The sequence below is a fragment of the Pelophylax lessonae genome, assembly GCF_965119305.1.
Source record: "Pelophylax lessonae genome assembly, chromosome: 4".
In the NCBI taxonomy this organism is placed as follows: domain Eukaryota; kingdom Metazoa; phylum Chordata; class Amphibia; order Anura; family Ranidae; genus Pelophylax; species Pelophylax lessonae.
The window spans coordinates 90196865-90224755 of NC_138771.1; the positions used below are offsets into that span (position 1 = coordinate 90196865).

General features: G+C 46.4%; 1 protein-coding gene across 1 annotated transcript in view; it reads left to right on the plus strand.

The window, feature by feature from the left end:
* The window catches only part of LOC309555010 (tropomodulin-3-like), a 124358-nt gene that overhangs the window by 88426 nt on the left and 8041 nt on the right, over nt 1-27891 (plus strand). The window contains exons 4-9 of the mRNA XM_082256820.1: nt 7936-8058; nt 12145-12213; nt 12955-13085; nt 14910-15017; nt 23233-23376; nt 26539-26683. Coding sequence (XP_082112946.1) covers nt 7936-8058; nt 12145-12213; nt 12955-13085; nt 14910-15017; nt 23233-23376; nt 26539-26683 — 720 coding nt within the window. The remainder of the gene's footprint in view (nt 1-7935; nt 8059-12144; nt 12214-12954; nt 13086-14909; nt 15018-23232; nt 23377-26538; nt 26684-27891) is intronic.

Genomic DNA, 27891 nt, shown 5'->3' on the forward strand with positions numbered 1-27891 from the left:
GCATGCAGGGTTTGTGGTGTAAATGAGCCCTCATTATTAACTGGCTTTCTTAGACTCTGTCTATGTTGTCGGGATGAAATCTAGGATTGCCAGTCTTGTTATAAGAGTGTGACGGCTAGAGTACACTATGGTTGTGTGACACAGCCAGGAGACTTTTCTGTCTGGTCAGTATTAATGCCATGAATAGAATGCCAGCACACACACATCTGTCAGTAGGAGATTTCACATTGCTAGCACTGGATTTAGCTGATCTTATAGAACAGGAATATCTTGATGAGCATTGACTAAAAGACAAATTGCTTAGTAAATACATGAAGCTTGCCATGTCTTCTATCCGGATTTGATGACTGCTGCTTACTTCCTGTACACTCAGCCCTGGTCTCCAAGGAGGCTCAGCCTTCTATTTGGATTGTATGTTTATTATATAATGATGAACCACTTGTATGCTTTATGTATTTCTATGTACTGTGTGTTCCTCAGCTCCTGTTTTTGTTTCTCTCATGTGCCAGAATCTTAATGGGGTTATTACAAAACACAATGTATATATCCAGAGCTCCAGTATAAACAGCCATGCATACCATACAAATATTTAAATGCTGACAGCATGTTTCAGTCTACGATTTGACCTTCCTGATGCTTCATGGATATAATTTAGACCGTGGTGTAATAAAACTATGATTTTTTTTTTTTTTTTGGTGTTTTTGCTGACAGTAGTTTTTATTTGATATTAAAAAAAATAATAATTAAGTTGTCTGATTTAGAGTCATGGTAATTCACAGTGCAGGCATTAGTGCATATGGTGAACTCATCTATTCAATGTGGTATAGTGCACCACAATACACCATTTTTGATGTACTGCAAAAATGACAAAAAATGCAGCATGATATTTTGTTTTTATTTATTTTTTTGCATCAAGCCTCTTTCTCACGGTTGGACCGTTAACAGATGAAAAACAGACAGCAATGATCACTTGTTTACCCATCCGTGCCTGTTGCAGTCCATTTTTTTTAACGGACAAGGGTTACGTCCAGACCAGTTGAAATGGAACGGATGTAAACCGATGGCATCTGTTCCGTTCATGTCAGTTTTTAGGCAACAAACTTTTTTCTCTATCGCTCATTGACAGACGTAGTCTTCTTGATTCTCAAGAGCTGGGTTATGTTGTCTCCGCAGGAGTAGGACTAGGCAGAAAGACAAAACGTTCTGGCTCCACCTTAGGGGCAGTCCCTGAGGGTATATCCTCCCTCTCTCTGCTACAGGGAATCAGTTTTTTTCTTTAGAAGAAATATTTTTTAGGTAGTTTTTTCTCCAGTGTTTTTCCTGTGAGATCTTCAAGCAAAAAACGCCGGACTGGGCGACACTAGTGGTCACCCCAGCCGGCCTACGAGCGCGCGCAGACCATTGCATTGCGCTTGGTCGGCCGCGACACATTCAAGTAAGTATGCGGGGCCGGGCGACGGGCTGGATGTTGAGATCCAGTGGTCACCCCGGTTTCTGCCTACGAGCGCGTGCAGACCAGAGCTCTGCGCTGGGTCGGCCGCGACGGAGTCCCAGTGGAGGGACTGACCTTGCGAGTTAAAAGTCTCGCTTGGACGCCAGGAACCTGAGAGTCGAGGCGTCCGGAGTGGTCCACAAACCCCCACCCCGGTGGAGAGGGTATTGTGAAGAGAGGGTGCCTGTCGGTTCGGTATGGTGAGTAAACGTTCCCTTTTTTCTTTCCTCGTTATGAGGCAGTATGAATTATGGGCCCCTCCATACATGGTCAGTATATATCTGACACTAAAAGTCCCCCTTGTAAATACAGCATGTGTTTGTGGGAAGTGGACTTGGTTTAAGAGCTAACACTCTACCCAGCAGACTGTAGCATTACAGCAGACATAGGAGGTATAATCCTACCTTATTTGTAGTGTATCTCCTGTAGATCTATCAATCGCCACTCAGCAGAGATGCAGGTGGATGTGCTGGGAAAAACGATTTCGGCGGTCCGCCGCCATTTTGCCGTAGACCAGGTGCATGCATGTCCTCAGGTCACGCCGGCCGCCATGTTTTTGGAGTCTAATGTCTCCTATATGGGGGCGGCCATGTTTCATGAGCCCAGCTACCTCGTGGAGAGCTGGGAACGCCGGAAGGCGTACACAGGGGGCGGAGCCACGTCCTTCTACCCGGGAAAAAGCAACAGCTCCTTCCAGTCTGTAAAGACAGACGCTGACTGCAGTTGGTTGGAAACTTCACTGCATCGGTTGGTGAGCCTTGGGGGTCCCTCTCTCTCTCTGTGGGATCGAGAAGCAGGTACTCTGAGGGGCGCTATTGCGCTAGGGGGAGACACATAAAAAAAAAAAAAAAAAAACAATTTTTAAAAAAAAAAAAAAAAAAAAAAAGTTTTTTTGTGTTTTCTGGCAAAGGTGTCCTGAATTATCATGGACCCTGCCACTTATGTATCTCCTCCGGATCCCCTCGAGGGGTCTGCGGGATCCTCCAGCACCCCACTGACGATTAAATCATTGTCCGCTATTATGGAAGCTTGTGTCCCGGGTGGAAGTGGCTTGTCAGGGACAGGGCGCAAGTAAGCGACCCCCGCCTAACCCCTTATTATCTGAAACCTCGGATTCAGACTCTGAGCCTATTTCTGCAGTTGCAGGTACTTCATCTGGTATTGGTGTCTCATGTACTGTCTTTTCAGACAGTGAGGAGGATGTTTCGGCATCAGCCATAGCCAGAGAGGAAGCGTTGGTAAACGCACTCATGGTATCTGTTCAAGAGACCTTAAGATTACAGGGTATTCCGTCAGAAATAGCTGAAACTGAAATCCCTTTTGGGACTAAAAACGCATCTAGTGGCGAAGGTTTTTTCCATTGCCCAAATGTTTTGGCAATCCAATCAAAGAAGAATGGAGTCTGCCAAAACGCATTTCTACTATTTCTAAACGCATTAACAGGCGTTATCCGTTTGAGGAAACCCTCATTAAGAAATGGACAGAACCACCTGTGGTGGATTCACCAATTGCTAGATTGAATAAAGCCACGGTTATTCCTCTAGAAGACGCTCCATCTTTTAAAGATCCAGTGGATCGCAAGATAGAAGCTATGTCTCGCACCATGTTTACCTTGATTGGATCAGCTTTCAGACCAATAATTGCTATTGGTCTGGTTTCGCAGGCTGTAACTGTATGGACCAAGTGGTTACGCCGGGACCTAGAAGAGGTCCCTCAGGCGGTATCAGATTTGTTGGAACAGATGATACAGGGGTTACAGTTTGTGTGTGATGCGGCGTTAGACGCCACTTCATTATTGGCGCAAGCATCTGTCTCAGCGGTGGTTCTCAAGCGTACACTGTGGCTAAAAGGTTGGTTAGCCGACCAAGGTTCCAAAAAAGCATTGGCTAATTTCCCCTTTTTAGGAGAGCGTCTATTTGGAGCCAACTTAGATGAGATCATTAAGGATCTCACGGGTGGAAAGAGCACCTTTTTACCGCAAAATTTTAAAGGTAAAGGAACTCGTCAAAGACGAGGGCCTTCTTTTTCTGCTCACAAGAGGTTTTTTTCGTCCCGCGGGTGAAAAAATTAAGTCCTCCAAAGCTCCTGCAGGAGGCGTCAGGGGTCGTTGGTCGGGCAAGCAAAAGCCCGCCCCCTCTAGACCTGAAGATAAACCGTCCAAAGCCTGAAGGTGCGCCCCCCACCCATAACTGGGGTGGGGGGACGTCTTCGCCGGTTCCCGGATCCATGGCTTTCCAGAATCCCGGACAGATGGGTTTGCGAAGTCATAAGGTCAGGGTACAAGATCGAGCTTCGATCTCTCCCACCGGCGCGATTCTTCCCTTCCAATAGCCGACTATCCCCGGATCGTTTAGACGATCTGTGGAGAGCAGTCACAGATTTACTACAACAAGGAGTGGTAGTCCACGTTCCTTGGACAGAACGCTTTCAGGGGTTTTTTATTCAAACCTATTTACAATACCCAGGAAAGAGGGCAAAGTGTGCGTCCAATTCTGGACTTAAGGGCACTCAATTCTTTTGTCTACATAAGAAGATTCAGAATGGAGTCCATTCGCACAGTAGCAGCCTTTCTGCATCCAGGGGATGTCCTAGCGTCCATAGACATCTAGGACGCATATCTTCACATTCCCATTTTCGCAGGACATCAGCGGTTTCTACGTTTTTCCGTAGAAGAGAACCACTATCAGTTTGTGGCGTTACCTCTCGGTCTCGCCACGGCTCCGCGGGTCTTCACGAAGGTGTTGGCCCCAATGTTGGCACTTCTGCGCCAAAGAGGCATATCGATTCTAGGTTACCTAGACGATCTTCATGCAGAGTCTCCTCAGACCTTGCTACAAAACATAGAAATTACTATGATTTCTTTACAGGAATTCGGGTGGCTGGTGAACCAGCAAAAGTCATTTCTGGTTCCCACCCAGAGGCTCGAATATCTGGGTCTAATTCTAGACACAGTCAGGACAAGAGTTTTTTCTTCCGGTAGGGAAACTCCGAAAGATTCAATCAGCAGTCCACCAACAGCTGGTCTTCCCTTCGGACTTGCATGAGGGGTCTGGGGTTGATGGTGGCTTCCTTCGAAGCAGTCCCATTTGCCCAGTCCCATACCCGAATTCTTCAGCAAGGGATTCCTCTCAGATGGAATCGGAATCCGGAATCCCTGGACAATCAGATCCGATTGAGCAAACAGACCAGAGAGTCTCTGGTCTGGTGGCTTCGGTCTCCGATGCTCAGCCAGGGAAAGTCATTTCTGCCAATATATTGGACGACAGTGACCACGGATGCCAGTCTATCCGGATGGGGAGGAATTCTCGGTCAGTTATCTGTCTAGGGACTCTTGGTCCCCGGAAGAATCCAGGTTACCGATAAATGTATTGGAACTGAGAGCGATCAGACTTTGTCTGATTCACTGGACCGAGCAGCTCCAGGGCAGCCCGGTTCGGATCCAGTCGGACAACGCCACGGCCGTGGCTTATGTCAATCACCAGGGGGGCACCAAGAGTGTCCGAGCGGCCAAAGAAGTGGCTTGCATTCTTCGCTGGGCGGAACGATTTGTTCCAGCAATCTCTGCGGTGTTCATTCCGGGGGTGGAGAATTGGCAGGCAGATTATCTCAGCCGTCAGACTCTGGATCAGGGGAATGGTCCCTCCATCCAGACGTTTTCCACCAGTTGTGCCTACGATGGGGCACCCCGGATATGGATCTGTTGGCATCTCGATTCAACAGGAAAGTTCAGAGATTCGTGGCTCGCTCCCGCGATCCTCTAGCAGAAACCGCAGACGCACTGATCGCCCCGTGGGGGCAATACCAGCTAATGTATGCCTTCCCTCCTCTTGGGTTACTGCCAAGACTTCTTCGCAAGATAGAGGAGGAAGGAATTCCAGTAATCCTGGCAGCTCCGGACTGGCCTCGTCGAGCTTGTTACTCCGACTTGGTCAGACTGATGGCGGACGTCCCGTGGAGACTTCCTCTCAGGGAGGATCTACTGTCTCAGGGACCGATCTTCCATCCTGCTTTACGATCGCTGGTTTTAAACGGCCTGGTTATTGAGACCCAGGTGCTGAAGGACAAGGGATTGTCAGCTTCAGTTATTCCTACTCTAGTTAAAACAGGAAAGCGACTTCCAGAAAGATTATCATCGTACATGGAAGTCTTATATTGTGTGATGTGAATCCCTTGGGTTCCATCTACATCTTTATTCGGTAGTCCGAATATTGGCTTTCTGCAACAGGGAGTTGAGCAGAAGCTGGCCTTGAGTGTTATCAAGGGTCTGGTTTCAGCATTTGCTATCTTCTTTCAGAAGCTTTTGTCTACTCATTCCTTGGTGCGGAATTTCATCCAGGGGGTGCGACACCTGGCTCTGCCAGTGCACGCGCCGTTACCATCCTGGGATCTTAATTTGGTGCTGTCGGTTCTTCAGACACCTCCCTTTGAAAATATCAGGGAGATTCCCTTGCCTACTTTATCCCAGAAGGTGGTCTTCTTGGTGGCTATCACTTCTGCACGCAGGGCGTCAGAACTGGCTGCATTATACTGTTGTTCCCCAGATCTGGTGGTTCATAGGGATAAGGTTGTTCTTCATCCGAATCCATCCTTCCTTCTAAGGTGGTTTCAAAGTTTCATTGAATAAGGACAGTGTATTGTCCTTCCTATGTCCTTAGCCCAATCATCCTCGAGAATTTGCATGGCTTTCCTTGGATGTAGTTCGGGCGATCAGGATATACTTGAATACTACGGATTCAATTTGTAAGACGGATTCACTGTTTGTGATCACGGATGGCCCTAAGAAGGGGTTGCCTGTTCTGCTGCGACCATCTTTAGATGGATCAGACAGACGGTGGTATAGGCTTATTTTATCTAAAGGTCGGGATCCCCCGTTCCCTGTTAAGGCGCATTCTACTCGGGCGCTTAGAGTTTCCTGGACCTTCCGCCATCAGGCGTCAGTGGTTCAGGTTTTCAAGGCGACTGTTTAGTAGTCGGTTCATACCTTTACAATATTGTATAAGGTTTATGTGATGGCATCGTCAGATGCCTCTTCTGGCTGCAAGGTTCCTGCAGGCCACTGTTTGAGGAGACTGTTGGTCTACCTCGAGGATTTGTGGGGTAGGTCTCATCTGTTTACTCGATGAGTCCTTTGATACTTCTGGTTGGCTCCGGTTGGGCCTTCTAGATTGGATTTTGATTCTGTCAATCCCACCCCTCATTTTGTGGCACTGCTTCTGGATGTCCCAGCTCTTGAGAATCAAGAAGACTACGTCTGTCAATGAGCGATAGAGAAAAATGGATTTTTGTAAGATCTTACCGTAAAATCCTTTTCTCTTAAGCTCATTGACAGACGTAGTACCCGCCCCTCTATCATTGAGTTGGGTTGGGTTAAATTCTCTGTACTGCTTTAAAACAGAACTGATTCCCTGTAGCAGAGAGAGGGAGGATATACCCTCAGGGACTGCCCCTAAGGTGGAGCCAGAACGTTTTGTCTTTCTGCCTAGTCCTACTCCTGCGGAGACAACATAACCCAGCTCTTGAGAATCAAGAAGACTACGTCTGTCAATGAGCTTAAGAGAAAAGGATTTTACGGTAAGATCTTACAAAAATCCATTTTTTGTTTATACTTTAGTTACCTCTGTTTGGTGTCTGCAACAACAAAGTAAAAAAATGGTTGTAAAAAACAGATGTAGACTATATAAACTGATCTGACATAAACTGAATCAGTTTTTCCTTTGAAAAAACATGACTGAACAGATGACACCTGTGTAAAGGGTTGGGCTCTGCCAGGATTCTGCTTGCTCAGAGGGGGATTATGTGCTGGTCCGTGTCAGATCTGCTTATGCAGAATGGACACAGACATGGCCCGCTCTCCTCTATGGGCGGTCAGATGTAAACAGACCATCTGTCCATTTACACCTGACAGCTATCCAATCCACCAGATGGATGGGGAATGGGTTCCCATTCATTTATTTTTATCGGATTTGATTTTGGCGGTTGTAAACGGTCCGTTTACACATTTGCCGCTCTGTAGAGGAGAATAGAGGGTCCAATCGGATCCGTCTGAACAACTGACAGGCAGACCACACCAGTTTACTTCTGTGAAAGGGTCCTTAGGGAGCTTACTCATTAATTTTGAATGGACTGCCTAACAACTTGACTTATAATTATAAAGGCGCATTAGTGTTAGTATTCAATATTCTGCAGTAAAGGCCTTTTATATTTATGTTTCACCTGGTAAGAATAGTCTGAGTAAAAAGATTGTGTTCTGAAACAAGGTACTCCAATGCTCTATACACTCTTATTGCACATGCGTTTGTGTGTGTTGCATTTAGCCAGGTGTGCAAAAATCACACACAGTGCATGACAGGACAAAGACTTTGCACGCTTTCTTTTGTAGGAATGAAAAACTGTTTAGCTCAAGGTTGACCTTTTACATCAAAATGTATTTTTTTTTTTTGCAGGAAAAGTATTTATTCCTAAACAAAAGCCCAAAGATTTCCATACTGAGGAGAAGTTGTCACTTGATCCGGAGCTGGAAGAGGCATTGAGCAGTGCCACAGACACAGAACTATGTGACCTTGCAGGTTAGCATTTAAAAGGCAAAATGGCTCATAAATAGTTAATACTTCTAAACTAGAATGAACGGCTTGGTAACTGCATCTAGAGTTAATGAATGTGATTGCATTAGACTTAAATGAATGTAATTACATGTGTTTTTTTTTTTTTTTTAACTTAAGGTGGAACTTTCATAAAAATTTTAAAGTCTGCCTTGTTAAAGTGGAGTTCCACCCATTTTAATAAGTTTAGATGTACGTAATCCCCTTTAAAAATGCTTCTACCAATGTAAACTATTTATTTTATTTTTTTGCAAGGAAATACCTTTTTTCTTCTTTATTCATCCGCACTTCCGGTCCGGCCGCTTATAGGCGATTACGTCACTAAGCGGTTCGCAAGGGCTGCTGGGATGTATCCCAGCAGTCCTTGCGAATCGCCTAGTGACAAAATCTCGCATTATAGCACCAGCTGTACTCAGGGATGTATTGATTTGAGTCCGCACTCCGCCCCGGAGCTCGGACTCAAAGCAATACATCCCGTAGCGCTCATTGAGAGGGGCCGGGGCTGAGTGCGGACTCAAATCAATACATCCCTGAGTACAGCTGGTGCCGGTGTAATAATGCGAGATTTCGTCACTAGGCGATTCGCAAGTGCTGCTGGGATAGATCCCAGCAGTCCTTGCAAATCGCCTAGTGACGTAATCGCCTATAGGCGGCCGGACCCGGAAGTGCGGATGAATAAAGAAAAAAAAAGGTATTTCCTTGCAAAAATAAATAGTTTACATTGGTAAAAGCATTTTTAAAGGGGATTACGTACATCTAAACTTATTAAAATGGGTGGAACTCCACTTTAACTGCCCCCACCCCACTTCCTCAAGGTGCCCATGATATCATTGCCACCTTCTAGGAAAGCAGAGTGCTCGAAATCCCCAAAAAATGTGCCCCAGTACATCACGGGAGAGTATTATCACATGATTTCAAGCTGCTGGCTTTCCCAGAAGTAGTAAGGCACAATCATATCATCAGTACCTCCATTAACTGGGCCTAAACTGGGTCCATGGGAAGTCACTTATGCCTCGTTTCCACTGAGCGGAATGGTTTGGATCGGTACAGTTTGGAAGGGTTAGAATGGTCCGGTCTATTCAGGTGAGCGTTTCCACTGCAAGTCGGGCCACCAGGGACCATGCGGGGTTTACACCAAATGAGGTGTTTGTTTTTCTATTTCATTTGACGTGAGCATTGAAGTTTTCCTGTCCGCCAATCAGTGGAATCTATCGTGTGACGCCAGTAGCTCCACCCTAACCTTACCATACCATTTCCTATGGCCCTACATCTGAAGCAGGACCAGGAATGGTTCGGTTCGGTTTGGTTCGGTTGTATGTGCCACTTTCATAATGGAAACACTCAAATTAGCGCACCGAACCGACCCGAACCGATCGGCTCAGTGGAAACGAGGCATTATTCTCCCTCAAATTGCTGTACTTAGTCAGTTTTGGTGTGTTTTTTTTTTTATATCTCATTTGTTGAGTTTAACCTGTATATGTAGCGTTAGCTCCGCATCAATAATTGTGCCTGGGTCTCCCATTGATCCACAGCCAGTCACAAGGTATTTTCATACAGGGGCACACACTCTTCTGCTTGTTGTCTCCAATGACCAGTCTAGGGGATGTGTGTTTTTGTATTTTATTTGGAGAACTTTGCTAAGAGAAGGGATTTAGTAGGATTCTCCAAATTATTCACAAGCGAGGACAACTTCCTATTAGGACTGTGTAGCAGACGTTCAGTAGCACTATGCAGCAGACTGTACAGAACAAAGCAAGTCCCTTTGTAGTAGAAGGAATCTAATGGACCTTGCTTCTTCAAGACACTAGCCAGTGTCCCCTTTAGCTTACACCCAGTATGCGGACTTCTAACACAAAGAGGGGGATTTTAGCAACAACAGTCTCTAGGATCCCTTTGGGGGTCTTTACTCAAAAGGCCCTGGCTGCAGGTCAACTTCCTCTGTGAAATAAGACAGGATCCGTGGACATCATCCCTCAGTAAGCTTGCCAGAGAGCCATGGGTTTCAGCTTCAGTGTTTCGGCCCCTTAGATTGCCTACCTTGAGGCCCGCATGGCAGTCTATGCTAGGGATAGGCCACAGCCTCCTTCCCTAGTTGAACCTTTCTCTGTAGAGGAAGACCCCTAGCCCATGTGCTCTTTAGATATAAATACAGATACCCAGCATGCCTTGGGGCGCATCCCCTTCTAATTGGCCAGAGCTGTATAGACATCCATGTTCTCATCTGCCAGGTCCCCACCCACTATTCAGTATACTCCATTGCTACTGGATCAGTGTGAAACATCAAGACAGTATGAGTAGCACCAGAGCACACTGAGCAGATCTCACTAAACTATCTGAGCTCTCTGTTAAGCAGACAGCACATAAATTTGCCTGTTAAGCAGAGAAATATAAAAAAAAAAAGGCGGGTGCTACATATATATTACTATACCTTTCACACTCCCCTTCTAACCTATCCTTTTAGTAAAAAACATAAAAAAGCTGCATTTTAACCTGCTAGAAGCTGTGATCATGTGACATCGCTGGCCTAAGTCTTTTCCTCCTCTGTTTGGACACCCATAGAAGGAAGGGTCCTTCTATGGGTGTCCACATCACTGTATGTGAGTTGTGAACACTTCCAGTTGGATATCTGCCAGTGTTGGAACAGCAGTCCCCCACATTTGAGCCAGTGGTGGTAAGGGACCTGGTCGGGGTACTTAGGTCTGCCTTTCCCAGGAGTGGGGGGGGGGGGGGTTGTGTAAATAAATATCATGATAGGTCAAGCCCAGAGTGGGGTTTTAATTACATTAAAGTAGTTTTAAAGGCAAAAGGTTCTTTATCTTAATGCCTTCTATGCATTAAGATAAAAAGCCTTTTGTGTGCAGCAGCCCACCTAATACTTACCTGAGGTCCATTTAGATCCAAGGATGCTGCAGGAGTATCTCGGCTGCCCAGGACTCCCCTCCTCATTGGCTGAGACAGCAGCATGGCCCCATTGGCTCTTGGTGCTGTCAATCAAAGTCAGTCAGCCAACGAGGAGAGACAGAGGATTGGGCCAGGACACAGGGAGCTGTGGCTCGGCTTGGGTGCCCCCATAGAAAGCTGCTTGCTGTGGGGGCTCTCAACTGGAGAGAGGGGCCAAGAGAGCCAAAGAGACTCGAGAAGAGGAGGATTGGGGCTGCTCTGTGAAAAACCACTGCACAGAGGAGGTAAGTATAACATGTTTATTATTTTTAACTTGGAAAAAAAAGTGACTTTAGTATCACTTTAAAGCCGAACTTTATCCATATCAACTTGATAAAAAATAATATTCTTTAGCAAGGAACATACATTACACATTAATAATTATGCTACAAAAATGACTGTGTGCTGAAAATTGCTTCCAGCGTTGCTCCTATTTCATCTTGCTGGAGGCTGCCTCTTTGCTGAAGCCCAGAGCCCCTGAACAGCAGTAAATCATAAAGCAGGACTAAACCAATTAATTTAATGATTTCAACAGTTACATTCCTAGTATGCCGGAATAGCTAACTGTCACATTTTCTTGTGTCCTCAACTAAGCTGTCAAACCATCAAATGGCTGGTGTCATAACTGGTCACATGTGCAGCACCATGGTAGTTGCAGATCAAACAGAAGCAGCTTCCTTGCCTGTAAAGGATAGGATGGTTTAATTCCATTTTGCAGATTGGCCTCTATAAATTGGGCAGTGTCTGAAAGGGCCTAAAAATGGAGAACAATTGACCATGTGCAGAGCAGTGTGAGACAGTGTATTACTGGATTTTAAACAGTATAGACACCTATTTTTAATGTTTTACATAGCTATACCTGCAAAAGGGGCCAATCTGAAGTGATCAATGCAGGAATTAATTTTCTGACTAAAGTTCCACTTTAAGGTAAAATGCGAGCAGCAATGCAGATGCCTTTTTATATGAAATGTAAAAACGAATTGCTTTGTACAGGCTGAACAATTTTATGCATAGAGTAAGTGCTGATAACCACATGTGAATAAGACAGTTCATTTATGGCAAAGTCATAATGTGGATTCTTAAAACATACTGTATTTGTTTATATATTTTTAGCAATCCTTGGAATGCACAATCTGCTGCCAAATAACACCAGCAATGGCTATGATGCGCAAGGATTTCCAAGTAAGTAGTAAAGGCTTGTGTACATTTACTGATGATTAAAAAATTGGAACTAAAGAATAGGCTTGGTTGTCAAGAGATTATTCATTTTAGAAAATGTCTAATGGACTTCACAACATTTATACTTAGCAGGCATCACAGCGCTGATCTTATTTTAGGCTGCATTTACACTTTAGCAGCGCCTTAACGTCTTCATAAAATGCACAAAATACCATGTTGTGCTTGTAGTGCTATTCATTGCTAATGACACCCCAAATGCAGCAAGCAGACATGCAGTTTTCATGTGACCAGAGCCCCAAAATGTGCAGTTAAATGTCAGAGCACAGAAACGTGCAAGAGCTACTTTGCCTTATGTAGAGCAGCCAAATGAAATGAATGGGCGGCTCTATGGGAATAGTGTGAATGTGGACAGAATACAGTACTACGTGCATATGCTGGTGCCTGACATCATGAGCCTTAGGGGAACAATAACTAAATCAGTCTGGCTATTAGCCCCCATTCACACCAGTATGGTCAGTGCGATTTCAAAGCTGCACATGAGTGCGACACATTATTGGCTTCCTCTTGATTATGAGTAATTCTAACCTTCCAAGTGATTCTACAGAACTAGTAATCAATCCTAATAGTTAACCCTGTCTCCTATTATAGCCAGGATACTCTCCACCATAAACAGACCAAACTGCTTATCTCCTAAATACTTTCATTCTTCTTGTTTTCTAAATTTGTGTACTTTTTACTTTTTAGATGTGGTGAAAGCAGAGCCACTAATGCCTGTCTTTGATGAACCTCCAAATCCCACCAATGTGGAAGAGAGTTTAAAAAGAATTAAAAACAATGATCCACGATTAACTGATGTTAACCTGAATAACATAAAGGTAATATTTTGGATGCATTGTTAAGATGTTTAGGATTTAAAGTTAACACAACTGCACTTTGCTTTAAAGTCTAAAGCTGGCCATACCTGATACAATTTTCTTGTACAATTTCCCTTTACATTTACCAAAATCATAAAATATGAGGTCAAACACTTTTAATTTTTATGCAGTCAGGTACGCCCCTGCACTACATAGTTGAAGGAGAATCTAAATTAAATTGACTAAGAAAACTGTATAATGTATGGCCAGCTTAAACCGCCTAGGGTCAGTTCACACCAGAATGCAGTGCAGCAAACCCATATTTCATGCACGTTTCCCACGCCGCGTTCAAAACGCACTACATTTGCAATCTGCGGTGGTTGTCAATGTGAACTTAGTTACACCCCAAACTCAGATCACAAACACAGTGCATTTTCCTGCGCAGGATCGCATTGTACAGTAGTGCCATGTGATCTGGTTGCTGTGCATTTTTTAAAGTAGTGCATGCGCTATTTTTGCTGCAGCCTAGTGCGATTCCACCCCATTCAAGTGAATAGGCTGAAATCGCACTGAGCCCCGGACGCATAAGAATTGCACAGGAGTACGCAGTATATTCCTGCATGATTCACAGTGTGAAGCGGCCCTAAATCTGCAGTATAAATTTTATATATTTTGCATGGTCTGCCTAAACTTTGTTGCTAAAATTTAGGTGATAGTAAAGTCTTGTGTGTTTTTTTTTCCAATAACAAACATGTTATACTTACCTCTTCTGTGCAGTTGGTTTTGCACAGAGCAGCCCGGATCCTCCTCTTCTCCTGTCCTTCTTCGCTGCTCCTTGCCCCTCACTCCTGTTGAGTGCCCCCACAGCAAGCAGCTTGCTATGTGGCACCCAAGCCCAATTGCAGCTCCGTGTGTCCATTCAGACACAGAGCTGCCGTTCTGCCCTGCCCCCTCTATCTCCTGATTGGCTAACTGACTTTGACAGCAGCGGGAGCCAATGGCTTGTCTCAGCAAATCAAGAGGAAGAGTCCTGGATGGCCGAGGTATTCGTGGACATTGCTGGATAGAAATGTGGCTCAGGTAAGTATTAGGGGTTGCTAGGGCGGCTGCTACACATAGAAGGCTTTTTATCCTAATGCATGGAATGCATTAAGATAAAAAACCCTCTGACTTTACAACTCCTTTAACTAAAATGTTGGCTGCGTATATCATCAATAATCCATGTTCCTGTGTGGGAACGAGTTAACGGACGGCACTCTCCTGTGCTCTACTTCACTTCATGCACCTGAGACTTGCTCCCGCCCACTCCTGCTTTTTGTCCTTCTCACCTGTAGAGGATTGGTGGACATACCATGAAGAGATTTATTAGCATTCACCAATATGAAGCACAGAATAGTACTTCCTGTGCGCCCGATCTCCACAGCAGTTAAACGTGAATTGCTTTGGGGATCTGTTGCTACCTGTATGTACTGTCATAGCATAATAGAGAACTTTGCATCATATGGTGGATTCTGCCATCATATGATGTCTATTTAAAGGGCACTCTGTGGTCAGCTGGAAGTGTGGACCAGCCTGAAGCGGTATTAATTATTTTGCCACTTACACTCAAAGAAATATAACTGTTTAAACACCCCTGTCAGTGTTATGGTTTGTCCCAAAACCTGGCACTGTAATTTGTACTGGACACCTTGGTCTGCATGGTTTAAAATAGAAATTTATGTACAAAATTCTGTCATTACATGTATTCACTGCTTACATATATGAATGCAGTATTTCTTCTTAATATTTCACCACAAAATTATTACTTTGATTATCTGGGCATTACATCTAACCTTTTCTTTCCAGAATATCCCTATTCCCACCTTAAAAGAATTTGCAAAGGCTTTGGAAAAAAACACGCATGTTAAAAAATTCAGTATTGCAGCAACAAGAAGCAATGATCCTGTTGCAGTGGTAAATATTTTGTATTTCTTTTTCTTTCTGAACTCATTTAATATGATGTTAGTTTGGCATACAAGGGAGGGGAATGCCTTCAGGCCCCTTTCACACAGCCCATCCAGTCAGGTCTGCGTGTCCATTTTTCAGATGGACCTGATCGGAACCCTCCATTCTCCTCTATGGGCAGGCAGACTTTTACACCTCCTACCTCTGATTCAATCCAGCTAAAACAAACAGAAGAGGGATCTCTTTGATCGGGGCAGTTGGGTGTAAACAAACAGCCAGTGTATTTACATCCGGCTACCCATAGAGCAGAGGGGGCTGTGTCAAAAGCAGAGCAGACACAGACCTGTCATGCAGTTGCTCCACTCAGCTCAGCAGGGGATCGGTGGACAGATCCTCTGCTAAGCAAAACTAGATCCGCCCGTGTGAAGGGGGTCTATGACTATATTGTCACTTCAAAATGAAAGAGGATTTCCCCTGTATTTGCTTACTTGCAAGCATGCATTATATGGCTCTACATTGGTTTGTTACATATTAATTTAGTTATGTTTTTTATTTAAAAACCATACTATATGGTTTAAAAAAAGACAAGAAAACATTTTGGATATCTGTAGCTCTGTCATAAATGTGTAAGTTTAAAATAAATAAATGCAGCTTTGTGTGTGTGTGTGTGTGTGTGTGTGTGTGTGTGTGTGTGTGTGTGTATATATATATATATATATATATATATATATATATATATATATATATATTTCTCTTACGTCCTCCGACAGTCGCCGCCTCTTCATATTCGTCACATATGGGGTATTAGACTTTGCTCCGAAGGAGTAGCTAGGCAACAGAATATGTTAACAATAAAGCTTTAACATATCCCACCCTCAAGGGGTGGTCCCCTCAGTCAATACCCTCCTACTTCCTGCAACCATATCTCAGTTTTAATGTCTAGCTTGTCAGGAGTGGCTGGCTCTCTCTGTGCTGGGACTTTTTGTCCCAGACTCTTTCTTCTTTTTGATATTTTGTTTGAGTTTTCTCTCTACCTTTACTTAGCTGTTATTTTTGTCAGCATTAGTTAGTTCTTCGGACGAAGAGGATCATGCGGACTGGGTCTCGGGCTGATCCCCCTGGTCGCAGGTCGTGGGTCAGTGGCTTCCCAGTCTGCCATCGAGCGTTCAGCCAGGTAACGCTCCTGGCACAGTGAACGACCCATCCCTGTTCGGTGCAGGGATGATTGGTGAGGTGGCTACCTCACCGGACGCTGTGCGGTTTCTGAACCGCCATTGTGTGCGTCTTGAATTGCGACTCTCCCTGCCTCATGTGCAGCGGCTTGTTCGTCTGTGCGGGTTCCCCACGCCATGTGAGGTAAGTGTATCTATGTGGGGACCTGTCTGTCTGGGGGGGGTCTCAGTCTGGGACTGTGTAACCTGCCTTTAATCACACTGCTTGTCTCCCTATCTCTCGGCTGCATGCTGTGGGCTGCAAGGGGGGGGGGGGAGCTGTATGACACTGAGTATGTCAGGCTGGGCAGTGTGAGGAGCTGTGTGCTGTGGGGCATGTTTTTAATGGCATGTTGGGGCATATACAGCGATCGCTGCGGCGATCTAACATGTATCCATATAATGGGATAATATTGTGTGTGATTTTATGCACTGTGGAGCGGCGATTTCGGCGCCAAACGACGCCATTTTACCGGCGCCCGCTCAGGCCGCATGGTTTACATGCACGGCGGCCATTTTCTTGTAGCCTCCATAGGCTTACATAGAGCGCCCTGGCAGCATCACTTCCTCTCTCCTGGAAGCACCGATCGAGGCAGCAGCAGCAGCGGAGTCTCCTCAGGTTTTATCCTTCTATTCCTGTGTTCCATTGCCTGTATTCAGTCTGTATATTCCCTGTGGGGGTCTCATTGTGCCTGAGTGTGGTGCGGTGGGCTGCGCTTGCCGCGCTTGCTGTAAGGGGGCAGTTAACCCTTGGTTGTCTGGCATACAGGGGCAATGGATTCTCAGGAGGGCAAGTTTCCCACAGTATTGGTGGAAAGCCAGGGGACCGCTGTTTCCCCCCCAGGGGGGGATTTAGCCACTATTGTGGCTGGCCTTGCTGCACAGGTGCAAATGCTGGTGGCTGCTCAATCTACTAAACGGCCCAGAGTTGCTCTGTCCTCTGATTCTGAGGGTGAAGGTGATGGGGCTGTTCTGGCGGGGACCCCCCTATCGGGGTCCCGCTCCTCTCTTGATCTAGTGGGGTCTGAGGTAGAGGCTGGAGTTGAGGGGGTTGATAATTCTCCCCCTGGCTCGCCTGAAGAGCTTGCAATCATGGATGAGTTGATTGCTTCCATTAAGCAGACGCTACGTTTGCAGGACGAGGTGTGTCCCCCAGCTGCCTTGGCGGCTTATGGGACGCAGAGAAAACGCAGGACGCCGCAGGTTTTTCCCTGCAATGCTGATTTTCAGCGCGCTGTTAAGGCCAATGGCGCGATTTGCGCAAGCCTTTTGCGGTACCAAGTAAATTTAAGCTGCGTTATCCTTTCTCGCCTGCCACTGATGAACGGTGGTGTGTGCCTCCGCCAGTGGATCATGCTATTGCGGTTTTGAACAAAGCCACTGCGATCCCTGCAGAGGGATCCCCTGTTTTCCGTGATGCCACGGATAGGAGACTGGAGTCTCTTGCCCGTCATACTTATTCTGTTACGGGTTCTATGCTTAAGGCTCTGTTTGCTTCTCTCATGGCGGCCCAGGCGATCGCAAGTTGGACGCAGATGCTTAGGCGCGTCCTAGTGGCCGATTCGGCCTCGGCGGCGACCCTGGATATGGTGGATCAGATCCACCAGGGTGTCATGTATCTGTGTGATGCGGACCTGGACCTGATTCCGTTGGCCGCGCGTGTGCACAGCGTGGCGGTGTTGTCTCGCCGCTTGGTTTGGTTGAAATGTTGGTCGGTGGACCAATCTTCACGTAAAACCTTGGCCAATCTGCCTTATGATGGGTCTCGCCTTTTTGGGGAGTCCCTGGATGTGTTGATTAAGGGGATTACCGGGGGTAAGAGCACTCTCTTGCCCCATTTCCCCAAGGCTAAGGGGGCTTCTGGGAAGAAGCATGCTCATTTTCGGCCCCCTCAGGGGTCCTTTCGTGCCTTTCGGCCGCACTACAAGGGCAAACCGTTCAAGGGCCAAGGCTCTCAGAAGAAGCCCTGGTCTGGGAAACAGAAGTCCGGTCAATCCGGACCTGCGGCCCATAACAGTTCGGCCTGAAGGGGCGCCCTCACCCAGTTTTGGGGTGGGGGGACGCTTGCTCGGTTTTCTTCAGCCCTGGTTGGCCCGTGTGAGGGACAGATGGGTTCTGGAAATCGTTCGATCTGGTTACAAGATCGAGTTTCTCTCTCGGCCGGAGAGCAGATTTTTTCCCTCAAATCTTCAACTGTCTCCAGAGCGCCTGCGGGATCTGCACCTGGCGGTGCGGGACCTGAGGGCTCAGGGAGTGGTGGTTCCGGTGCCTCATCGGGACAGATTTCGGGGGTTTTATTCCAATCTGTTCACCGTGCCCAGGAAGGAGGGCAAGGTTCGTCCGATTCTGGACTTGAAAGCTCTGAACCGCTCTGTGCGAGTTCGCAAGTTCCGCATGGAATCCCTGCGCTCGGTGGTGGCTGCCCTGGTTCCGGGGGAATTCATGGCCTCCATCGATTTGAAGGATGCGTACCTTCACATCCCCATATTCGAGGGTCATCAGAAGTACCTTCGATTTGCCATTGCGGAGGATCACTACCAGTTTGTGGCGTTGCCCTTTGGGCTCGCCTCGGCTCCGCGGGTCTTCACCAAGGTGCTTGCACCGGTTCTGGCATTATTGAGAGCCCAGGGCATTTCTGCCCTGGGGTATCTGGACGACATTCTGGTTCGGTCTGCGACCAGACAGGGTCTGGAGAAGGACCTGTCTGTCACAATGCAAACTCTGCAGGAGTTCGGTTGGACGATAAATGTTCCAAAGTCGACACTGAGCCCGTCGGTTCGTCTCCCTTATCTGGGAATGATACTGGACTCGGTGCAGGCGAAGGTCTTCCTGCCGGAAGACAAACTCAGGACTCTTCAGGAGGAAGTCAGGTCCCTCAGGGACGTTCCACACTCGTCTCTGCGGACGGGTATGAGATGTCTGGGATTGATGGTCTCGGCCTTCGAGGCGATTCCTTTCGCGCAGTTTCACACGCGGGGTCTCCAAGCGGAGATCCTGTCCAGGTGGGACGGGCGACCTCAATCTCTGGATCTTCAGATCTCGTTGAGTCATCGCACCAGGGAAAACCTTCTGTGGTGGCTCCAGTCCCCGTTGGTGTCCGGGGGCAAGTCGTTTCGTCCGATCTCGTAGACGATAATCACCACGGATGCCAGCCTGTCGGGCTGGGGTGGTGTTCTGGGCGTTCTGTCCGCCCAGGGGACCTGGTCGGAGGGGGAGTCTTCCCTTCCGATCAACATTCTGGAATTGCGTGCGATAAGGCTCTGTCTTCATCGCTGGACGGACCGGCTGCAGGGCTGCCCGGTTCGGGTGCAGACGGACAATGCCACGGCGGTGGCCTACATCAACCACCAAGGGGGCACCAGGAGTGCCCGAGCGGCTCGAGAAGTGGCCGACATTCTGTCTTGGGCCGAGACTCATGTCCCGGCGATAACGGCGGTTCACATTCCGGGAGTGGAGAACTGGCAGGCGGACTATCTGAGTCGCCAGACCCTGGATCAGGGGGAATGGTCTCTCCACCCGGCTGTCTTCCAGATGTTGTGCGCGAAGTGGGGTCTTCCAGATGTGGACCTGTTCGCGTCTCGCCTCAACTACAAGGTGAAGAGGTTCGTGGCAAGGACGCGCGACCCTCGGGCAGACGCGTCGGACGCGTTAGTGGCCCCGTGGCATCAGTACAGGCTGATGTACGCGTTTCCACCGATTCAGTTGCTGTCCAGGTTCCTTCGCAGGTTGCACTCGGAACGCAGCACGGTGATTCTTGTGGCACCGGACTGGCCTCGCCGGTCCTGGTACGCAGACCTCGTGAATCTGGCGGTCGACGCTCCTTGGCGTCTGCCTCTTCGAGACGATCTACTGTCTCAAGGACCGATTTACCATCCTGCTTTACAGTCGCTGGCTTTGACGGCCTGGCTGTTGAGACCGAGGTCCTGAAGGAGAAGGGTCTCTCTCCAGAGGTCGTTCATACTTTGATCAACGCGAGGAAGTCTTCCTCGGGGAAGGTTTATTACCGTACTTGGAAGGCCTATTTTGCCTGGTGTGAGTCCAGGGGGTTTTCACCCCGCACGTACTCGGTTTCCCGTGTGCTGTCTTTCCTTCAGACGGGTGTCGATCAGCGTTTGGCGCTGGCTACGATTAAGGGTCAGGTGTCGGCGCTGGCCGTTCTGTTTCAACGTCCCGTGGCTTCCAACTCCTTGGTTGGCACTTTTATTCAGGGTGTGCGGCATCTGGTTCCTCCTAGGAGGGATCCTTTGCCCCCTTGGGACTTGAATCTAGTTCTATCTGTGTTACAACGTGCTCCTTTTGAACAGATCAGGGAGATCTCGTTGTCTATGTTGTCCAAAAAGGTCGCCTTTTTGGTGGCGATCACTTCGGCTTGCAGAGTGTCGGAACTGGCGGCTTTGTCCTGCAAGTCTCCGTACCTGGTTGTTCATTTGGATAAGGTGGTCTTGCGACCTAATCCTTCTTTTCTACCGAAACGAGTTTCGGAATTCCATCTTAACGAGGATATTGTTTTGCCTTCGTTGTGCACGAAGCCTAAACATCCGAAGGAGGTGAGATTGCACTCTCTGGATGTTGTTCGGGCGATAAGGGTTTACCTTAAATCGACTGAGTCTTTTCGTAAGACTGACTCCTTGTTTGTTCTTCCAGAGGGTCCTCGGAAGGGCATGGCGGCTTCCGCCTCTACCATTGCCAAATGGATCAGGCAGACCATTGAACAGGCCTATGCCTTGCAGGGGAAGGTTCCCCCTGTGCCTGTGAAGGCGCACTCTACTAGATCACTGAGTACGTCTTGGGCCTGCCGTCATGGGGCTTCTGTAGCCCAGGTGTGTAAGGCGGCGACTTGGTCGACCGTACACACTTTCACAAAATTCCACAAAGTAGATGTTCAGGCATCGGCGGATGCTTCCTTTGGCCGCAAGGTTCTTAGTGCGGCTGTTCCATAGGGTCCCTTGTTGGGGACTCCTGGCTGTTGGGATAGTTTTTTGTATCCCCTGGTTTTTTTGTCTTTTCCTGGGTTGTTGCTCCTGTTGAGCACTTATTTTTGCTGTTGCCCAGCTGGTTTCCTTCCTTTGGTAAGGTTCCTTTCTTTGATGTGGAGACTGCGTTGCCTTTCGGCGCGGATGCGTTTCCCACCCCTCATGTTTGCACTGCTTTGGGACGTCCCCATATGTGACGAATATGAAGAGGCGGCGACTGTCGGAGGACGTAAGAGAAAACGGAATTTTTGTAAAATCTTACCTGTAAAATTCCTTTCTCTGAGTCCTCCGACAGTCGCCGCCCCCGCCCCTCTTTTGGGGTTTGAATGTATACTCTACTGCTATTCCACTAAAACTGAGATATGGTTGCAGGAAGTAGGAGGGTATTGACTGAGGGGACCACCCCTTGAGGGTGGGATATGTTAAAGCTTTATTGTTAACATATTCTGTTGCCTAGCTACTCCTTCGGAGCAAAGTCTAATACCCCATATGTGACGAATATGAAGAGGCGGCGACTGTCGGAGGACTCAGAGAAAGGAATTTTACAGGTAAGATTTTACAAAATATGTGTGTGTGTGTGTGTGTGTGTGTGTATCAAAAAAAAAAAATATATAGATATATATATATATATATATATATATATAGCAGAGGCCCTAGACCTAAAGATTAAAATGGCGGTCATTGCAATTTTTGTAAAAAATCCACTTTAATTTAATAAAAAAAAAAACTAAATACAATATAGATACCAATTTTTTGTAAAATAACAAGGAGTGTGGGAGTTGGATAGGTTTAAAGCATTGCTGGATCGTTTTAAACCCTCATCCCTTTAGCTAGTTTAAAGCATATATATGGACAGAATCCCCCAGATTGGGACTGTAACGGGTAACGGCACAGGAAGGTATAAAAAAGAAGAATATTTATTTATAATGAACACAATATGTATATATATACAGTAATTGGCAAAAGGGCCACAAATGTTACACAATTGCACAATTTTGAGAAAAACGTTAAAAATTTTGGCGACTCTTTATGTTGTTAGACCCAATGATAATCTAGACATGGGGGAACCTGCAGTTTGGTTTTGAAGACCCTTTTTTTGTAAAATATGAAAGATGATTTTACGCCGAGTAAATAAAGACCTAACATGTCATGCTTTTAAATTGCCTACGCTTGTGGAATGGGGCCAAACTATGGTACCTAAAAGTATCCATAGACGACACTTGAAAAATTTCTACAGATTACTAGTTTAGAGTTAGAGTAGGTCTAGTTCTAGAATTATTGCTATTGCTCTGAGATTCACGGTGATAACTCACGTGTGGTGCGTACACTGCTTACATATGTGGGTGTGACCTACATATGCCTTCACCACTGCAGGGCGCTTTAAACATTTTTTATCATAAATTATTTTTATTACATTTTTTATTTTTACACTGTCCTTTTAAAAATATATTTTTGATCACTTTTATTATCGCAAGGAATGTAAACATCCCTTGCTATAATACAGCATGACAGGTCCTCTTTATGGAGAGATCTGGGGTCCCCAAATCTCTCCTTTACCCTTAAAAGCAAAAGATAAAAAAAAAAAAGTTTTGATCTTTAGCTTTGAGGAAAAAAAAAAAGGCCTTGTTTACATTGTGGCAGAACCGAAAGTGACGTCATGACATCACTCCGGTCCTCCTAGGCTATAGAGATGAGTGGAGGCCATCTTTCATTTGCTCATCTCTGTGCCCAGCCGCGGCCAGCACAGATTTGGTTCCCTGAGCTACTGATCAACTAGGTAAGACCAGAAACCACAACTTCTAAAAGTGATCCAGCGGCGAATGCATCACTCATACCAAGCTTATGGCATCTAGCTGCAGCCATAACCCCGGTATTAAATGTCAAAGTAATGACGTAATTTCCCAGTTAGGCAGTTGGCAAGGGAATATTGTTGTTTTAGCTATTGCACTTACAAGGTACATTTTATTTAATATATTGCTTTAAGGTAAATGTATAATTTTGTGTCTTTTTTTTTTCTTTTCATTTTTTTCTTGTTCTAAGGCATTTGCTGACATGTTGAAAGTAAACCAAAGTCTGAAGAGTTTAAATATCGAATCCAATTTTGTCACTGGAACAGGCATCTTGGCTTTGGTGGAGGCACTAAGAGACAATGAAACTTTACGAGAAATTAAAATTGACAATCAGGTAAGGCTTTCTTGGTGTATTTTGCTGCCATTTGCCGCACAGTAATTATGAAGCCTCATGGCTGCCTGTTGTTTCCCAAACACACCTTCAGTGCTGCTCAGGCAGCTATGTAAACAGTTGCAGTAGGGCCGGCCCCGTTCCCTTCAGCGGCGCGAGGGCCGGCCCCGTTCCCTTCAGCGGCGCGAGGGCCGGCCCCCTATCCCTTCAGCGGCGCGAGGGCCGGCCCCCTATCCCTTCAGCGGCGCGAGGGCCGGCCCCGTTCCCTTCAGCGGCGCGAGGGCCGGCCCCGTTCCCTTCAGCGGCGCGAGGGCCGGCCCCGTTCCCTTTTCAGCGGCGCGAGGGCCGGCCCCGTTCCCTTCAGTTTTTCTTATTTTCTGTGAGTACATTTTGAAAATAAATACATTTTTCTCCTTCACTGATGTGCGCTGATGGGCGGCACTGATGGATACTGACGGGCGGCACTGATGGATACTGACGGGTGGCACTGATGGGCAGCACCATCAGTGCCCACACTCAGTGCCCATAGTGCTGCTAGTCAGTGCCCATCAGTGCCTAGATGAGCAGGCACTGATGGGCACTGACTGGCAGCACTATGGGCACTGACTGTGGGCACTGATGAGGGGCACTGATGGCAGTTGTGGCATTTTTTTTCCCCTCTTCTGTAATCAGGGCACTGGTGATCAGTGCCCTGATTACATTCCTTTGTGTCCCCTTCCCGGTGATCTGCTCTCCTCTTCCTCACACTGCAGTCTCCGTGTGAGGAAGAGAGCTGGCGATGAGAGATGATCTCATATGTTTACATATGAGATCACCTCTCATTGCACGGTCCGATCACGTGGTAAATGGCCGCTGTGATTGGCCATTCACCACGATCTGTGATTGGCTGTGTGCAAGGGACACGGCCGACACAGATTTTCCCCTGATGCGCGCTCGCGGGAGCGCGCGGGGAGCCTGTTACTGGGAGGCCGTTTAAAGACGGCCTCCTGGAAATTCGAGTCCGCGCTGTAGCCGTACTTCGGCTTTAGCGCGGGCCGGAAGTGGTTAAACATGCCATACTTACAATGGCAAATTAATAGCACAAGCCATTGTGGGGAAGCACCCCAGACATGGCAAAACCCTTCATAGATGTGTCCGATTTGTCTTCAGATACTTTCCCATATGAAAAGTATCTGTTGTTTTTATATTGAAGCTAATGGTGGGCATGAGTGGTCATATTCAGGATGTGCCCCCAAGTGATCAGGTTAGCGCTAACCACAACAGGAACTTTTAAAGCATTCTAGGCCACTGGCATGCTTTATGTTATTTTTCATGATATTTAATATATATTTTGGCTCATTTTGGTTGTTGCTTCATTGATAAATTGTCTAAAGTATTTTAGAAAATTTAGGAAGTGTAAAGCTGGCAATAGATGGATCAAAATTCTGCTGGTTCAGCAGGGACTGGATGAATTTCGATCTAACTATGGCCATTCCCATTCGACAGAAATCAATCTAACGAGATGTTGGAACATTTTTCTCAATCAGTGGCCGCAACCAATTGACTACAGTGCTGATCAGTGTATTTTTGTTTACAACTCTTTATTCAGCTAAATGCATGGGTTTTACAGACATGCGTGTCCAGCTTACATATCTAAATTCCAAATGGTATCAGCCCCTTGGAATCCCATATACAAGGAACATGCCAAAAGGGGGAGAGAGCTACTGCTCTTTCACTGTCTAGTATGCATGGTGGGGTGGAGAGAGGACACAACTGTATTCCTTAAAGTGTATCTGTGGTCAAAATGTAAATTCATATATTAATTTTCACACTGTATTTCAATTATTTCTAGCCTACTCCTAAAAATCTGAATTATCTTGAAGCTTGTAAACTTACTTTGTGAAGATTCCCTCACATTCACATCCTTGAATTCTGACATGTAGTCACTATGCCCTGTGAGACAATACTGCTGTGTCACACATTTCACAGAGCCTGCCTTCTGTACTACAGAGGTGCTGGGAGGAGGAATTTTAGGAATTAGAATGAAAAACGCAATATAATAGGCAGCAAAGGTACCATGGGATATTTCGTTCTTAGTGTGTGAAAGTAAACCAAAGGAATGAGCAGAGAGGAAAGCTGCCAAGCATGTAGGGAATCCAGAAAGTTGTGGATGGTGATGGCCATTAGACAGGCAGAACTCACAATGTTAAAGTAAGCTTATACTGGATTGTCAAAAATAACAATGGTTTGTATTGTTATTTCAGTGCTGATGTAATGAACTGAAATTGTATGCCGTGGCCATAGAACTCTATAAACTTTAAGTTGTTTCATGGCTGGGCTGTGTTGCAGAGCTGTGTAAATCTCAAGACTAGATGGAAAGAAATACAAATTATTTGGTAGGCAAAACAGGCTCACCTATATGTATTTTATTTGTGCATTTAGTTGTTTGCTGGGAGTACAACTTTAAGGTCCTATACATTTTTCCTGCGTTTTTACCTTGCAAGAAAAATGTTTCCCTTTAAATTCTATGGAACGCTTCACACAAATGCGTTACAGATGTGTTACATTTTAAAACCGCACCAAAAACGCAGCTTCTCATTGAAATAGAAATCGCAGTAAATACGCACTGCAATTTTGGTGCGCTTTTGAGTCACGCCCATTTTTCACAGGTGCATACAACCCAAAAAACGCACAGGAAACACATCTGAAATACCGCAAAATCTTGGTAAAAACACACGTGTTTTTACCACGATTTTGCTACAGAACAATGTGAAAGGGCCCTTAATGTGAGGCAGAAACCACTTACGTTGACATCAGCACAAAAAACATTGGTACTTGTACTCACTCCTAACTAATCATTTAATTGTAGAAAAGGGTTCACAACTGCTTGCCACGGAATCCAGTACTGCAATCTGAAGTAATAATAAAATAACCCGTAAACCGGTACAATTTTAACTTGAACACAGCCCTGCACTCTAGTATGACAGTTTTAGGTCACCTCTTGACCTCATATTAATTTTTCCAAAGGAAAATAGTGCACAAGACTGGGTTATTTAATATTTTGACATTGATACTTGCATTATTTCTTAATAAGTACAAAAACAACTGCAAGGTATAAAGATTAATATAAATTTCCATTTCATCTTGACTATCCTGGTCTTTTTTTTTTATTCCATTTTTCAACAGAGACAGCAGCTGGGAACTGAAGTGGAGATGAAGATTGCAAAACTGCTTGAGGACAGTACATCGATTATTAAATTTGGCTATCACTTCACACAGCAAGGTCCACGGACAAGGGCAGCCAATGCCATAACAAAAAATAATGATCTTGGTAAGTCAAGATGTGTACTACTTAATCCTACTTTTTATTCTGGCTGGTGCCAATTATTTTCACAGTTTATCAAATTATGCACTGCAGATACTACTGTATATATTGAAACCTGAACACGGCTTACTCCACAAATACAATTGTCTGTGAGTTTACGGACTAAAAAATGAATTAAAAAAATTTATTCAAAAGCAAGTTAACCCCTTCTTTTCTAACAATTCATCACAGTCAGATACTTTAAAGTTCTTCCAAGACACCTTGTTCACAAAGCTTAGGTCAGCCATACACGGTTTGAATCTCGGCTGGTTCAGCAGGAACTGGCTGAGATTTGAACCGTTAATGGGCAGGCTGAATGTACCAAGTTGATCCTCTCTCTCTCTCTGCTATAGCTACTCAGTTTTTTCTGCCTAGTCAGGAGTAAGGACCTAGTTCCATGCTGGGATCTTTGGTCCTGGCAAAATATTTTACATAGAATTTTTTTCTTCCTGGTTTTTTCCTGTGAGATCTACAATAAACTGCGGGACTGGGCGACGGGCTGTATAATCTAGATCCAGTGGTCACCCCAGTCTGGGCAGCGAGCGCACGCAGACCTCAGCTCCACGCTAGGTCGGCTGCGCCATAGCCCCACTAGACTGGGGCTGGCCTGCGAGTTAAATGCCTCGCAAGGTCACATACGACCGGATCTCAGGCCCGAGTAGCAGTGTTCCTCTTGGCCTGACAGCCCCCCATTTTGATTGAGAGTGGTGCTGTCTTGAGAGGTTCCCGCCTACTTCCTGGTATGGTGAGTAGCTGTCCCCCCTCTCCCTTCTTGGGAAGGTCAGACCAATGGGTTTCCCTCCCTCCCGCAGGCACCCCCCCCTTCCACATATGCCGGGGCTATTTGTCTGGCCACTTTCCTGGGGTGGGGCAGAGTGCTGAATGGCAATGGGGGCTGGGGGGGGGGGGGTGCCACCGGCGACCGAATGATCGACTGTGTGGGGGGTTGTACTCCTGCCAGGGCCCCCGGTCCTGCCTGGATCTGTCCTTGAGGCCTGGTCTCTCAATCCTGGGTCCCTGTATGCCTTGTGGTGCCGCCGCCATTTTGTTGTAGCTTGTATGTTCTTTACACAGCAGCCATGTTTGTGTAGTCTGGCAGTCATTTTGCTGTGGTTTGCCTTTGAAAATAGCGGTGGCCATGACAGTGGAGCGGCGGCAATTTTGGCGGTGGGAGC